At 47.5% G+C, this 15,631-nt stretch overlaps 1 protein-coding gene across 2 annotated transcripts in view; it reads right to left on the bottom strand.

The window, feature by feature from the left end:
* The window catches only part of efcab12 (EF-hand calcium binding domain 12), a 60,477-nt gene that overhangs the window by 35,673 nt on the left and 9,173 nt on the right, over positions 1–15,631 (bottom strand). Inside the window, exon 3 of one of the 2 annotated variants that reach the window (XM_033020772.1) lies at positions 4,267–4,406. In XM_033020772.1, the coding sequence (XP_032876663.1) occupies positions 4,267–4,406 (140 nt within the window). Of the gene's footprint in view, positions 1–4,252; positions 4,407–15,631 lie in introns of both variants that reach the window. The other variant, XM_033020771.1, reaches the window with a different exon arrangement.

A 15,631-nucleotide genomic window follows, 5' to 3' on the forward strand; every position in this document is an offset into this window, starting at 1 on the left:
ATATGGCGGACCAATTGAATAACTACTTTGGTTCCGTCTTCACTAAGGAAGACATAAATAATCTGCCGGAAATAGCAGGGGACCGCGGGTCAAAGGAGATGGAGGAACTGAGTGAAATCCAGGTTAGTCGGGAAGTGGTGTTGGATACATTGAATGGATTAAAGGCCGATAAATCCCCAGGGCCAGATAGGCTGCATCCCAGAGTACTTAAGGAAGTAGCTCCAGAAATAGTGGATGCATTAGTGATAATTTTTCAAAACTCTTTAGATTCTGGAGTAGTTCCTGTTGATTAGAGGGTAGCTAATGTAACCCCACTTTTTAAAAAGGGAGGGAGAGAGAAAATGGGGAATTACAGACCAGTTAGTCTAACATCGGTAGTGGGGAAACTGCTAGAGTCAGTTATTAAAGATGGGATAGCAGCACATTTGGAAAGTGGTGAAATCATTGGACAAAGTCAGCATGGATTTACGAAAGGTAAATCATGTCTGACGAATCTTATAGAATTTTTCAAGGATGTAATTAGTAGAGTGGATAGGGGAGAACCAGTGGATGTGTATATATGGACTTTCAGAAGGCTTTCAACAAGGTCCCACGTAAGACATTAGTATACAAACTTAAAGCACACGGTATTGGGGGTTCAGTACTGATGTGGATAGAGAACTGGCTGGCAAACAGGAAGCAAAGAGTAGGAGTAAACGGGTCCTTTTCACAATGGCAGGCAGTGACTAGTGGGGTACCGCAAGGCTCAGTGCTGGGACCCCAGCTATTTACAATATATATTAATGATTTTGACGAGGGAATTGAATGCAACATCTCCAAGTTGGCGGATGACACTAAGCTGGGGGGCAGTGTTAGCTGTGAGGAGGATGCTAGGAGGCTGCAAGGTGACTTGGATAGGCTGGGTGAGTGGGCAAATGTATGGCAGATGCAGTATAATGTGGATAAATGTGAGGTTATCCACTTTGGTGGCAAAAACAGGAAAGCAGACAATTATCTAAATGGTGGCCGATTAGGAAAAGGGGAGATGCAACGAGACCTGGGTGTCATGGTACACCAGTCATTGAAAGTAATAATAATAATAATAAATTTTATTTATGGGCGCCTTTCAAGTCCTTTCAAGGACACCTTACAAAATTTAGCAAATAGAGTAAAAACATGTAAGCGGAATGAAATAAATAGTAAAGACAACACCAGTACACAAATTAAAGACAGAATTCAATCCAAAGACAAAAATCAAAAACACAATATAAAGAGAGAGCAGCGGCAGCTAAAGCGCGCCAGCGTACACTCTCCCTTCCGGCAGCCATCTTGGACACAGAATAAAAGAATAATTTACACACAAAAAAACATCCCCCCACAATGGTTACCACTGTGGGGGAAGGCACAATGTCCAGTCCCCATCCCCAGTTCTCCCATAGTCAGGCCTATTGAGGCCTCCACAGTTGCCTCTACGGAGGCCCGATGTTCCTGGCCGTTCTCGCCGGGTGGTGTTGCTCCGGCGTCGGGAGAGTCCTCACAGCGGCTGGAACGGCTGGAACGGCCGCTTCCTTACCGGAGACCGCGGCTTCCGAAGCCGACAGGGCCGCGTCGGTTGGTGCTCCGAGGCTCCCGATGTTAAAGTCGGCGCCGCCGCCCGCGGCTGGCCGCTCCACAGTCCCGCAGCTCGACGGTGTTGAACACGGCGGTCTCGGCATACCGGAGCTCCAGCGCGGCGACCCAGACAAGGCATCGCCCACTCCGCGATAGCGCTCTAGCGCTGTGCCGCCACCGAAGCTGAAGGTGCTGGGCGGTCCCCGCCAGGAAAACGCCGCTCCACTCCCGCTGGTAAGCCGCAAGGACGGGTCGACGGTGCCTCACCGACCAGGTAGGGACCTAGAAAATTGTTTCCCTCTTCCACCCCACATAAAAAAGTCAAATTCCCCAACAAACATTGGACAAAATTCACTAGAAACTAATAAAAAAAAGTGAATTGAACGGACAGCTGCTGGTTAGCAGCCGTTCCCCAGGATGGCTCCTCCTCCTTTGGCATGCAGGTGCAGCAGGCAGTGAAGAAAGCGAATGGTATGTTAGCATTCATAGCAAAAGGATTAGAGTATAGGAGCAGGGAGGTTCTACTGCAGTTGTACAGGGTCTTGGTGAGACCACACCTGGAGTATTGCGTACAGTTTTGGTCTCCAAATCTGAGGAAGGACATTATTGCCATAGAGGGAGTGCAGAGAAGGTTCACCAGACTGATTCCTGGGATGTCAGGACTTTCATATGAAGAAAGACTGAATAGACTCGGCTTGTACTCGCTAGAATTTAGGAGATTGAGGGGGGATCTTAAAGAAACTTACAAAATTCTTAAGGGGTTGGACAGGCTAGATGCAGGAAGATTGTTCCCGATGTTGGGGAAGTCCAGGACAAGGGGTCACAGCTTAAGGATAGAGGGGAAATCCTTTAAGACCGAGATGAGAAGAACATTTTTCACACAGAGAGTGGTGAATCTCTGGAACTCTCTACCACAGAAGGTAGTTGAGGCCAGTTCATTGGCTATATTTAAGAGGGAGTTAGATGTGGCCCTTGTGGCTAAAGGGATCAGGGGGTATGGAGAGAAGGCAGGTACGGGATACTGAGTTGGATGATCAGCCATGATCATATTGAATGGCGGTGCAGGCTTGAAGGGCCGAATGGCCTACTCCTGCACCTATTTTCTATGTATCTATGTAAAACACCCCAAAATTAAAAAAAACATTCTAACATTACAAGACATTTGCTGCAATGGTTGCTACTGTTGCACAAAAGATGTCTACATTTTTCTAATTCCCCATTTATAGTTCATGTTTACATTTGTGAGGCCACATTTGGAACATTGTGGGCAGTTTTGGGCTCCATACCTGAGGAAGGATGTGCGGGCTTTGGAGAGGGTCCAGAGGAGGTTTCTAAGAATGATCCCCGGGACGATTGGGTTAACGTATAAGGAGCATATGAAGTATCTGGGCCTGGACTCACTGGAATTTAGAAAGATGAGGTGGCATCTTATTGGAACCTACCAGATAATGAAAGGCCTGGTTAGAGAGGATGCAAAAAGGATGTTTCCAATAATGAGAGTCGAGAACCAGAAGGCAGAGAGCAAGGAAGGCAGGACAAAGCCTGGTAAGTAATAGGTGAAGAGATAATGGGCAGGAAATGTCAGGCTTTGCCATTTCTTCCAACTTTCTTCCCCTACCCCCCCACCCCACCCTCCCTTCAAATCAGTTTGAAGAAGGGACCTAGCCTGAAATGTCACCTTCTCCTTCCCCTATTTTTCTTGGTAAAGATCACCTTCACCATGCTTTCACGTGGACAGAACCTAGATTTGGATTCCATCAGCCTCTAAGAAGAAGTGGTTGAAGCAATCAATGACTTTCCCTAGGGCAGGGAGCAAGGAGACCACCCTGTGTTTACCAATATTAGATTTGTCTCCCTTCTTGAAGTGAGTGTGGGGACTCAGAATATCTTAGATTATCATCTTCATAGATGTGGGTAATGTGTTTGTGTATTTTTGAATGAAGTTCCTCACCATCACATTTGAGAACTTCCACAGGTAAACCCTTTGTTGGTCAGGATTGGCAGCAAAGCTGGGTGAGATAAAATGCTGTGGATTGGAGTCAAGCATGGAAGAGGACTTTGAAGTTTGAACTGGCTGTCTTTCCTTGATAAATTCACCTCCATTCTTGGCTCCTAATTAAGCGACAGTCAGGTTCTACTAGAGTCATACAACATAGAAATAGACACAAAGTTCTGGAGTAACTCAGCGGGTCAGGCAGCATCTCCGGAGAACATGGATAGGTGATATTTTGGGTCAGGACTTTATTCCCCTACAGACAGATCACGATCAAATCTGGTTACTGGAGTTGTGAGGCTGCTGCTCTGCCTGCTGCACCACTTTGCCCCCTATACGTCTTCAATTTTGATCATCTAAACCGTGTCACCATATTTAAATAGTTCTCATGATTCCCTCAGTTCTTTCGCCACATATTAAATTTGCAACTACTAGTTATTGACCAAATATGAAATAATTCTAAACACCTTATAATCTTCACTTCCCAAAAGAGAAAAATCTCAGATTTTTGAATCTCAGTGCAAGAATACAAATCTATTTGATTGGGGAGGAAAAGGGAAGTGTAGTGAAATGTCTTCCATGTTTTTGTGAGTTTGTTTAACAATTTTGGATTTGACCTGGATACATGGCATTTTGAAGCGTATATTTTTTTCTTTAATCCATCCCTACCTTTCTCGAAATGTTTCTCTCCGATTTCTTGTCGCAATTCTTCTCTCCAGGTGTTTAGTGCTTGGGCAAGAACTTTGTAACGAATGCACTTAGTGTGATCACCAAAATTTTCGATCAATTCTTTGATTTGCAGATCAGTGATTGGAAGATTGATCTATTGGAACAGGTAATATATGGAATGGTCTGAAAATGTAATATACACATGCAACATACACAAGTAAATATAAAATCAGTCAGTTACAGAGGTGTGTCGGAAAAGATTGTGTGTTAAAAGTTAAACCTTATATTTATAGAAAACCTGGGCCGTTGGAGATGCACTGTTTGATCTGAAAGAAGAAATGAGATGGGTTATAGACAAGAACCAGAGTTCAGAATGGCCTTGAAATAACACAATGTAGTGGTGGGTCAGGCAACATTATTGGAGAAAACTTAGAAACAGCATTTCACGAGTTGGAGAGAGGAGAGAGGAGATGGAGAGGAGCACCTAGACCACCAGGGGACCTATGCGAGGATTTTGTTTGTTGATTTTAGCTCTGCATTCAACACCATTGTGCCAGAGCTACTACACTCCAAACTTTCCGAGTTGACTGTGCCTGAACCCCTCTGTCGGTGGATCACCAGCTTCCTGACAGACAGGAAGCAGCATGTGAGGCTGGGAAAGCACATCTCGGACCCGCAAACGCTCAGCATAGGAGCACCGCAAGGCTGCGTACTCAACCCTCTCCTCTACTCTCGCTACACCAATGACTGCACCTCCACAGACACCTCTGTCAAGCTTCTCAAGTTTGTGGACGACACAACCCTGATTGGACTGATCCAGGATGGGGATCTCTGTACTCTTTCCAGTTTGACATCTTTTCTATAACACGGTGCCCAGAACTGAACACAATATTCTAAATGCGGTCTCACCAACATCTTATACAACTGCAACATGACCTCCCAACTTCTATACTCAATACTCTGACTGATGAAGGCCAAAGTCCCAAAATACTTTTTGACCGCCTGATGTCCCTGCGACTCGACCTTCAAGGAACCATCAACCATTCCTCTGCCCACCTGGCTAATTGATTCAGATCCTTCTGCAATCTTTCACAACCATCTTCACGATCTGCAAAACCACTCACTTCCGTATCATCAGCAAACTTGCTAATCTTGCCCTGTTCTGTGACGTTTCACAGAGTGCTGGAGTAACTCAGTGGGCCAGGCTGAGTATAGAAGTTGGGAGGTCATGTTGCAGTTTTATAAGAAGTTGGGAGGTCATGTTGCGGTTTTATAAGAAGTTGGTGAGGCCGCATTCAGAGTTTGTATTCAGTTCTGGGCACCATGTTATGGGAAAGATGTCATCAAACTGGAAAGGGTACAGTGAAGATTTACGAGGATGTTGCCAGGACTAGAGAGCCAGAGCTATAGGGAGAGGTTGAGTAGGCTGGGACTCTATTTCATGGAGCACAGGAGGATGAGGGATGATCTAATAGAGGTGTATAACATCATGATTTGATTAGATATGGTTGAGTAGGTGAATCGAGGAGCAGAGGACATAAGTTTAAGGTGAAGGGGAAAAGATTTAATAGGAATCTGAGGGGTATATATTTCACACAAAGGGTGGTAGGTGTATGGAACAAGCTGCCAGAGGAGGTAGTTGAGGCAGGGACTATTGCAACATTTAAGAAACAGTTAGACAGGTACATGGATAGGACAGGTTTGGAGGGATATGGATCAAATGTGGGCAGGTGGGACTGGAGTAGATGGGACATGCTGGGCCGAAGGGCCTGTTTCCACACTGTATCACCCTATGACTCTCTTTCCCTCTCAAACCCATTCTCCTGCCTTCTCCCCTTTACCTCTGACACCCCTATCAATCAAGAATCTATCAATCTCCTCCTGAAAAATGTCCATTGACTTGGCCTCCACAGCTGTCTGCGGCAATGAATTCCACAGTTCACCACCCTCTGACTTAAGAAATTCCTGCTCATCTCCTTCCTAAAGGAATGTCTTTTAATTCTGAGGCTGTGGCCACTGGTCCTAGACTCTCCCACTAGTAGAAACATCCTCTCCACATCCACTCCATCCAGGTTTTTACCAGGCTGGGACAGACTGCAACAGCTTCACACCATGTCCCAAAGCTTGTGTCCTGTAACTGCATCACCCAAGGCAGCAGAGACGTTATAGGAGAGGGCAAGCACCGTCACAAAGTAGCTCATGATGCTTTGGGTAACATTCAGGAATGTCTATGCATGTCACATCATGAATATTACTGAAGAAGGGTCTTGACCCGAAATATAATCTATCATGTGCTTGCCCCTCTTCTCTCTCTCTCTCTTCTCCTCTCTCTCCCCCTTCTCTTCCCCCCTCTCCCTTCTCTCTCTCCTCCGTCTCCACCCACGGTCGGAGGGAGGGGGGGAAATCACCCTGGTGTGGGGGTTGGGGTCCGATGGTGGTGCATTGCGGTCAGTGACTGTGGGACACTCCCACGAGTGGAGATGGAGGAGAGAGAGAGAGAAGGGAGAGGGGGGGAGGGGAGAGAAGGGGGAGAGAGAGAAAGAAGGGAGAGTGGGGTTGGGGGGGGGGAATAGAGGAGGGGAAGAGAGAGGAGGAGAGAGAGAAGAGTGGAAAGAGAGAAGGAGAGAGAGAAGAGGGGAAAGAGAAGGAAAAGAGAGAGGGGGAGAGAGGGAAGAGGGGGTAGAGAAGGGGGAGACGGGAGCTTGGGCTTCATTTTCCCACACAAGCCATAGGTGACTGGGCAATCTGAACCCAAGTACCAAGTTGATAGCGGCCGAAGGTGTGCATCGCTCGGGACAGCCCCCACTCTCCCACGGTCACCCTCCGCGGGCTGCGGGTCGGTGGAGCGGAGGTTTGGGACAATGTTCATGCCTTCACAGTGATGTGATGGACACGGGGGTCTGGACCAATTGCTCACAAGTCCCGCCCCCCGCAACGTCAAGTCCGTTATTGGACTTTTCTGTTGAGCGGCAGTCGGTCCTTTGGCTTGTAGGCGACGCCGCCTATTGGGTAGGTGGCGTTTCGACAGAGCGGCCATTCAGTTTGCTTTTGCTTTTAGGTGACACAGCTTTTCGGTTCCTTGGGTTTAGGCGTCCCATCCTCTCGGTTAGTAGGCGTTTCGTCTTCAGACTCTTTCGGGTTATTGGCATTTCGGCCTCGTTTCCATTCCGTTCTTTGGCTTCAACTTCTTTGCTTCGGCTTCTTGTCTGTCGGCGCCACGTCCGGGTACCATAATCTATACCTTTTCTCCAGAGATGCTGCCTGACCCACTGAGTTACTCCAGCACTCTATGAAACGTCACCTATCCATGTACTCCACAGATGCTGCCTGACCCACTGAGTTATCCAGCACTTTGTGTCTATTTTCCCTTCACCCATCTGCCCACTCTCCCCCCTCCTTTCCTATGTTCCTTTCCACCCATAAACTTCTTTCTGCCTTTACATTTCACTCCACTTTCAAATCTGCTCTACTTATCTACATGCATTTTTCTTCTTAACTTTTTAGTCATAGAATGATGCAGTGTGGAAACAGGCCCTTCAGCCCAACTTGCCCACAACGACCAACATGTCCCATCTACATTAGTCCCACTCACACGCGTTTGGCCCATATCCATCTAAACCTGTCCTATCCATGTACGTGTCCAAATGTCTCTTAAACATTAGGATAGTCCCAGCCTTAACTACCTCCTCTGGCAACTCGTTCCATACACCCACCATCCTTTGTGTGAATAAGCTACCTCTCAGATAACTGTTAATTTCTGAAATATTGGTCATAAATTTGGTGCAAAAATGCTCCAAAATAAGGCTCAGAATGCATCAGAGAGCATCTAAAACCCCGGCATCAAGGGACTTCACGCATCACGCTCGTGTTCGCAGTGCGCACATTATTTCACATTAAAATTTTTGTAATCCTGTCATGCCACCCCCCTTTTTGAAAAGCTTCGTACGGGCCTGCCTAAGTAGCCTATTCTCCTTCAAATGGGAGTAAAACCTACATCAAAGAATTCTCTGCAATAGTTTCCTTACCACTGACATGAGGCTCAATGGCCTACAGTTCCCTGGATTCTCCCAACTTCCTTTCTTAAACAAAGGAACAACATCGGCAACACTCAGTCCGTTGCCTGTGGCTAAAGAAAAACCAAAGACCCTCATCAAGGCCCCCGCAATCTCCTGTCAAGTCAGGGAAAGTTCCAGTGTGCTTGGTGACGCCAACTGTGGGAAGTGCATCCAGCAGGAGATTTTGTGGCTGTAAAAGAAGTACCAGGAAAGTTTACACAAAATGCTGACAAGATTCAGAATGAAGGGCCTCAACCCGAAAGGTCACCCATTCCTTCTTTACAGAAATGCTGCCCGTTCCACTGAGTTACTCCAGCATTTTGTGTCTAACTTCGGTTTAAACCACAATCTGCAGTTCCTTCCTACCAGGATGGTATGTTACCTCTTGGGTGCCAGGGTTAAAGATGTCTCTGGGCAGTTGCTGAAGATTCTCAAGGGGGAGGGTAGGCAGCTTGAAGCCTTTGCACATATTGGCACCAACAACCAGGGGCGGAAAACCCGGGGGGGCCAGAGGGGACACGTCCCCCCCCCCCATGTTTTGAGAGGTGGGCGACATCCCCGCCAGGTTAACCTGCCTGGGCTTGCGGGAAATATGGCCAGCGCAGAGCAGTGCTGGTATCCCGTCAGTCCAGACAGGGCTGTAGGTTAACCCGGTGAGACAGGCAGTTGAGCTGCATTTAGCGCTGGATTGAGCCTCCGAAGCCGCACGCGCGCGCGCGTGTGTGTGTGTGTGTGTGTGTGTGAGTGTGCGCATGCGCGCGCGGCCGCCAAAAAATTGTGTCCCCCGTCCCCTCCATGTTTTGATAGTGAGTTCCGTTGTTACCAACAACATAGATAGAAAAATGCTGTGGTCTGCAGAGTAAATATAGGGAAGTAGGCAAGAGATTAAAAAGCAGGACCTCAAGAATAATAATCTTTGTGCTAGGGTAGGAAGGGTGGGAATAGGAAGGTACGACAGGTGAATGAGTGGCTGAGGAGCTGGTGGAGGGTGCAGGTGTTCAGGTTTTTTGACCATTGCAATCTCTTCTGGCACAGAGATGACTTGTACAAGAGGATGGATTGTACCTAAACTGCAGCTGGACCAATATCTGCCATGAGATTTGATAGAGCTACTCAGGATTGTTTAGCAGTGGTAAGGGGGTGGAAGATTGCAACCTTCATGTGGTCCACCCTGTTTCGACGAATGCAATCAACCTGGCGTGCACAACCAAATAAGATCAAATAGTACAAGCTGTCCTACAACTTTAGGCTGTGCACGTCATACGCAAGAAGACGAAGAAGTAGTGGTAAGGCAGATGAGAAAGTTGAGGCTAATGCAGGTTAAAGTGAGCAGGTTCTGTTGACAGAACAGGTAGGAGTATGGTGGGGATTGAGGGAAGTTTGATTGTTTAAACTGCATTTATTGCAATTCAGTTTAACGGGTTAGGCAGATGAACTGAAGGCAGGGATAGGCACAAGGGACAGAGATAGAATAGCTTTTAGAGTAATGTATCTGAGGAAGAGATGGAACTGGCAACCCAATGTTCCTGGGTACAATTACTGCAGGAGAGATAGAGGCGGAAGTAAGAGAGAAAGAGTTACATTTTGAGAAGGAAAAACATAACAGGCACACTCATGAGGATACTCAGAAGGTAAGATCACATGGGACCGGGGGCCACCTCGCCAGTTGGATCTGAAATTGGCTTGAAGGTCAGAGACAGGGCTGGATTTACGTACAAGCTTCATAAGCTTAAGCCTAGGGCCTCGAGATCTAGGGGGGCCTCGGCAGAGCCGGATTTACCACTAGGCTTCATAGGCTGAAGCCTAGTCCTCGAAATCTAGGGGGCCTCCGGCCAAGGCAGGACACCTACTGTTCAACTCTGGACGGGCCCCCATCTCTATCTCTCTCTCTCTGTCACCCTCTGTCTCCGCCCGCCATCCGTATCCGTGTCCGGGCCGCTGGGTCTCCACTCTCCCTCGCTCCTCATCCGCCGGCACGGCAGGCCGCCTTGCACATGCGCACTGCAACGCCCAGCACATCCTCCCCCTACACAAGCGCACAACCACGGCCAGCACATCATCGGCCGCCCTGCGCATGCGCACTGCCACAGCAACTGGTCGGCGCTGGGCACTTTCTCCCTCGCTTTGAATTATGGGAGATCTGGCTGCCATTGCTGTCCGGTCGCCGCCTCGCCACGACCGCTGAAAACCAATGCAGAATCACTCCCTGGAGCTGGAGTAACTCCCTGGAGTAACTCTAGCTTCTGGTTTCCTGGTCCTCCAAAAATATTCTAAATGGAATTTAAACTGGAGGAGGGTCCTCACCAAACTACAAACTCTGAACAATAACAGCCCATTGCATTGTATCTGTTTATTTATTGTGTATATATATATGGTCTATAGTATATAAACACACTGAACTTTTATCTCCTGTTCTGTATTATGTTTACATATTCTGTTGTGCTGCAGCAAGCAATAATTTCATGTCCTATCTGGGACACATGACAATAAAACTCTCTTGACTCTTGACTTGAACTTGAGCAAAAAAGGGTTCATGCGAATTAAGAGCAACATTAAGTTTAGTTGCGTCTGGTTGGGTACCTATAGTAGGGTGAAGACTATTCCATGCTTTAATTGTGCGGGGGAACTCCATGGAGCAGCCAGCAAATCTGGATAGAAGAAATTGGATGACGTTTCGGGTAGAGACCCTTCTTTAGACTCCCTCTGGTTTTAGTGTTTTTAGTTTAATTTAAAGATACAGCGTGGAAACAGGCCCTTCGGCCCACCGAGTCCACGCCGACCACCGCTCACCCGTACACTAGTTCTATCCCACACATTAGCGACGTAAGTCAAGAGTGTTTTATTCTCTCACGTTCCAGTTAGAACAATGAAATCCTTACTTGCAGCAGCACAACAGAATATGTAAACATAGTACTCTGTAAGCAATGTTATAAACGAGAAAACAAAACAGTGTATATTTATATATGAATATATAACTATATAAATATATATATGTGTGTGTGTGTATATCTAATATATATACCCACACACACACACACACACAATGTCCCTCCTGGGATTAATAAAGTTCTATCGTATAATATTGTGTGTGTAGGAAGGAACTGCAGATGCTGGTTTAAACTGAAGATAGACACAAAAAGCTGGAGTAACTCAACAGGTCAGACAATCTCTGGACAAAAGGAAAATATTATGTTTTGGGTTGGGTCTGAAATAGGTTCCTGCACACCTTTGGAATGTGGAAGGAATCAAGAGCACCCGGAGAAAACCCATGCGATCAAAGGGAAAAGGAGCAAACTCCATACAGACAGCACCCATATTCAGGATCAATTCCGGGTCTCTGGCTCTTATAGGCAGCAACTTTATGGCCAATGTACTGCCCCATAGTCTTGAGCTGAATTAAAACATACAGTAGCTGTAAAGGGGGACATAGCGTCACTTGGAGATTTAAGACTGAAAATGGATAGTTTCATTTTTTTAGTAACCAAAGTTATCAACGTATCATTTTTTGTGTGTTGGAAAACAAAATATAGTGGCACAGCTGATAGACTTGCTGCCTCACACACCAGAAAGCTGTGTTCGATCCTGCCCTCGGACACTGTCTGTGTTGAATTTGCACATTCTCCCTGCAAGCGTGTGGGTTTTCTCCCACATCCCAAAGACGCAATGGCTTTGTAGGTTAACCCATCTCTGTAAAATTGCCCCTAATGTGTAGAGAGTGGGTGAGGAAAGTGGCATAACAGAACTTATGTGAATGGGTAGACAAAAATGCTGGAGAAACTCAGCGGGTGAGGCAGCATCTATGGAGCGAAGGAAATAGGCGACGTTTTGGGTGGAGATCCTTCTTCAGACTGATGTGAATGTGGGGTGGACGGGAAGAAGAAAGGAAGAGGCGGAGACAGTGGGCTGAGGGAGAGCTCGGAAGGGGAGGAGAAAGCAGGGACTACCTGACATTGAAGAAGTCAATGTTCATACCGCTGGGGTGTAAACTGCCCAAGCGAAATATGAGGTGCTGCTCCTCCAATTTACGGTGGGCCTCACTCTGGCCATGGAAGAGGCCCAGGACAGAAGGGTCGGATTCAGAATGGGAGGGGGAGTTGGTGCTGAGCCACCGGGTGATCAGGTTGGTTATTGCGAACCGAGCGGAGGTGTTGGGTGAAGCGATCGCCAAGCCTACGCTTGGTCTCACCGATGTAGAGCAGCTGACACCTAGAGCAGCGGATGCAATAGATGAGATTGGAGGAGGTGCAGATGAACCTCTGCCGCACCTGGAAAGACTGCTTGGGTCCTTGAATGGAGTCAAGGTGGGAGGTAAAGCGACAAGTGTAGCATTTCCTGCGGTTGCAAGGGAAAGTGCCAGGATAAAGGGTGGTTTGGGTGGGAAGGGACAAATTGACCAGGGAGTTACGGAGGGAGCGGTCTCTGCGGAAAGCCAACAGGGAAGGAGATGGGAAGATGTGGCCAGTGGTGGAATCACATTGGTAGACAAAAAAGCTGGAGATAATCAGCGGGTAAGGCAGCATCTATGGAGCGAAGGAATAGGCGACGTTTCGGGTCGAGACCCTTCTTCAGATTGGTCGGGGGGCACGAAAAATAAAGGAAGAGGCGGAGACAATAGGCTGTGGGAGAGCTGGAAATGTGGTGGAAGGAGGGAGAAAGCAAGGACTACCTGAAACTAGAGAAGCCAATGCTCATACCGCTGGGGTGTAAATCCCCCAAGTAAATATGAGGTGCTGCTCCTCCAATATGTGGTGGGCCTCACTCTGGCCATGGAGGAGGCCCAGGACAGAAAGGTCAGATTCGGAATGGGAGGGGGAGTTGAAGTGCTGAGCCACCGGGAGATCAGCTTGGTTATTGCGTGGATCGGGAGGTGTTGTGCGAAGCGATCGCCAAGCCTGCACTTGGTCTCACCGAGGTTGATCATACGCTGAATAATCCAACCACATTTTTGTTTGGAAGTGGAAAGAAATAATAGAAATTGCATTCATTGTAACGTGTAAAAAGAGTTGAGATATTGTATTATAATTTTGCAGCATGTACATTGTGGTATATATCATGTCTTGATTGGTGAATATGTTTAGTTTGTGACTTTATTTGAAGCAGAAATAATATGTGAATGCTTCATTAAGCATAATTCCGACTGGTAACTACGCAGTTCGTCCGAGCACATTATTGCACGCGTCATGCAAGCCGTCTTAAATGATCACTTAAACTGTCACTTGGCAACTTAAAAAGCTGCCAAGGTTGCCCGGTTGACAACAGAGAAAAAAAATTAAGTGAGAGCCCTGCAAGGTGTATAATATTTTTGACACTACAGAATTCTTAAGGGGTTGGACAGGCTAAATGCAGAAAGATTGTTCCCGATGTTGGGGAAGTCCAGAACAAGGGGTCACAGTTTAAGGATAAGGGGGAAATCTTTTAGGACCGAGATGAGAAAAACATTTTTCACACAAAGAGTGGTGAATCTCTGGAATTCTCTGCCACAGAAGGTAGTTGAGGCCAGTTCATTGGCTATATTTAAGAGGGAGTTAGATGTGGCCCTTGTGGCTAAAGGGATCAGGGGATATGGAGAGAAGGCAGGTACAGGATACTGAGTTGGATGATCAGCCATGATCATATTGAATGGCGGTGCAGGCTCGAAGGGCCGAATGGCCTACTCCTGCACCTAATTTCTATGTTTCTATGACACTGTCATAGGCCTTTCTTACATATGCTGTCACAACGCACTGTAGTCTCTAAACAACCCTTCAGTAATTTTCCTTGCCCTCCATTTCAGAATAATAGTGTTTTAAGCCGATAACTCGACACTAGCACAGGCAATAAATAAATGAATAAAAGTGCAGCTTTCCAGCCCCTTATCTCATTGGCCACGCTCGGCTGCAATTCGGTCAATCTGGTGGGCCATCTCCCTCTAGCCGTGGGGGTGGGGGATTGGGAGGGGCCTCGCAAGTGAAACAGCCTAGGGCCTCTCTTCATCTAAATCCGGCCCTGGTCAGAGAGAGTGCATGGTGGTAGAGGAATGTTTTTCAGTCAAAGGAATCAGTGCTGGGACCAGTGTAGTATATTATTGATATCAATGATTTGGATATGAATATAAGTGGCATTGTTAGTAAGGTTGCAGATGACACTAAAATTGGAGTTTTACTTCGGAGTCACGTGAGTGACTACGTGAAGAACCCGTCCAGCACGCATGCGCGACATTGCGATCACGCAGTGCAACAGCGACGAACGGGAGTACAGGCGCTCCCGTTACAAGCCTGAAGGAACGGACCGTTAGGTAAGTACTTACCTACAGGTTAAACTCGCGACTTTGCCTTTCTTTGTTGCTCCAGGGGAACTGGAGACAGCAAAGCAGCACAGAGGGAAGCGGCCCCCGTTCGACTCCAGGGAAGGAACGTCCCGTCAGTGGAGGGGGGAGAGGCGGCAACGGGACCGCACACGCTGCGGTCCACAGACACGGGTACTGCGGCCGATGCCCAGTCCGCTAAACAGCTGTCTGACCTAACAGCAGCGGACTGGAGGGAAATTCAAAACCGGCCAGTAACACCTGCATCTCCCGACAAGGAGACTCGCCGCCCGAGAACCGCTGAAATGCCGCCCGAAAACGGCAGACAGCCTCTATCAGCAAAGCCAGCAACCAAACCTCGGGCTGGAGACAGACACAGAAGATGGAATCGGCACTTCAAACGAGAACAAGTAAGTGTCTGTTCTCCAAGCCAGAGTAAGGTCATGGAGCCAAAAACTCCAGCGAGACTTGCCTCAGGAGCAGGGGCAAGTCCGCCAATGGAGCATAACACTCCCACTCCAGTGCCTACAGCACTGGCCATCTCCCTTGTCGAGGGATCGATGGTGACCAGGGCTGGGCTGGTCAAGAAGAGGGGTCACTGGCTGAAGAATATCGGGAGTATGCTTGAGGTACAGGATCAGGAAGAGCTGCTGGGTGTGGCCGCTGTGTGGCTCCACCACTAGCGAGATGGCCTTTTCAGTCTCAACTGACGGCCAGTTTACTACCTGTTCTTTTCAAAACCTCTCCAAGACAGGTAGTCATGAGGCGCTGGTTTCATCACACCTCCCCTAAATTATATTTACTCAAAGTGCCCACCGTTATTGGGGGGTACATTGAGCATAGCCTTTTAAAAAACCCAAATATCTTAAATTGCATTTGATATCCCTGACGTCAGCTATCATTTTTGCATGCTCATTCCAGAGGGGCAGGGTAGTACGGCAAAACACCTGACCCTACTGTTCACAGATGCTCCGCAACTTCTCAGGAAGTTATTAAACCTGCCCTCAATTTAAAAAATTTACAGGACTGTGAGAACGCCGA

The sequence above is a fragment of the Amblyraja radiata genome, chromosome 5 (genome assembly GCF_010909765.2).
Source record: "Amblyraja radiata isolate CabotCenter1 chromosome 5, sAmbRad1.1.pri, whole genome shotgun sequence".
In the NCBI taxonomy this organism is placed as follows: Eukaryota; Metazoa; Chordata; class Chondrichthyes; order Rajiformes; family Rajidae; genus Amblyraja; species Amblyraja radiata.